The sequence below is a fragment of the Penaeus monodon genome, chromosome 28 (genome assembly GCF_015228065.2).
Source record: "Penaeus monodon isolate SGIC_2016 chromosome 28, NSTDA_Pmon_1, whole genome shotgun sequence".
Lineage (NCBI taxonomy): Eukaryota > Metazoa > Arthropoda > Malacostraca > Decapoda > Penaeidae > Penaeus > Penaeus monodon.
This window is the reverse complement of record NC_051413.1, coordinates 18,269,535-18,270,467: the sequence shown is the minus strand read 5'-3', so window position 1 is coordinate 18,270,467 and position 933 is coordinate 18,269,535. Positions and strand designations below refer to the sequence as shown.

At 32.0% G+C, this 933-nt stretch overlaps 1 protein-coding gene across 1 annotated transcript in view; it reads left to right on the top strand.

Moving 5' to 3' along the window:
- LOC119591086 (calmodulin-lysine N-methyltransferase-like) overlaps window positions 1-933 on the top strand; it is a 21,444-nt gene that overhangs the window by 13,476 nt on the left and 7,035 nt on the right. Inside the window, exon 3 of the mRNA XM_037939807.1 lies at window positions 843-904. Coding sequence (XP_037795735.1) covers window positions 843-904 — 62 coding nt within the window. The remainder of the gene's footprint in view (window positions 1-842; window positions 905-933) is intronic.

The following is a 933-nucleotide window of genomic DNA, read 5'->3' as shown; positions in this document are numbered from 1 at the left end:
ATTTGAATGATTTAAATGAAGCACTCAATGAGTGAAGTGTTAAGCAAAAAAAGTAGATTTTTGTAATGTTTAAAGCCTAAGCTTTTATATTTTGATAGCTTCATATATTTTTTTAGCATATCATATTTACAGAAGAGATTTTCCGAAACAGGAATTCTTCTGTCCTATTTAGAAATTTTGTTTAAACCAGGATAGCTGTACTTTCATACTATCTTTTTTTTATGAACAGGTATTTACAAATGTATTGAATAGATACTTGGAATAAGATTTCAGTGATTTTGTTAATCTTCTAACTTTTGCTGTATTCCAAGTTGAAAAACAGTTTTCATTCATCCACAGTATAAATTTTTCCCCTCTTTTTGTGTTTTGAAATATAACAAATGCTCTTCACAGCTTTCTAAGCATAAATGTTGACTGTTATTGCTTTTTGGGGTTAAAAGTCTTGCATTTTTTATATATAGTCATTCACTTACTAAAACAATATCAACATATTCTATGATTTATGAGATATATTTGTTTAGGTACTATAAGGTGTATGCAATTTTGTTTCTAATATAGAGAATTTATATGCAAGTGCTCCACATTCGAGCATGAATAGATATTCAGTTTCATTAAATAGATTAAAGAAAAAAAATAATAATTAGATTTACTAGTCCATTTAATTTTTTCCTGAGTTCACATTAACAACCAAGGCAATTCAAGGCAGAGAGTGAGTTTGAGAGTCGAACATTGGGCATTCCTTGGTCTTGAAGCCTAGTCATCCTCAGATTTTGCCGCCACCTTCTTCTTCTCAGTATTGGGTTCTTGCGAGCATGCTAACTCCTCATTGTGCATGTCTCTAGGCTATTGCGTCGAGACTTCAGCCCCAGTGAGCTAACCGGCTTCAACAATACGGGCAACGTTTGTAAGTTGGTCATACAGTTTGTAGTAGTG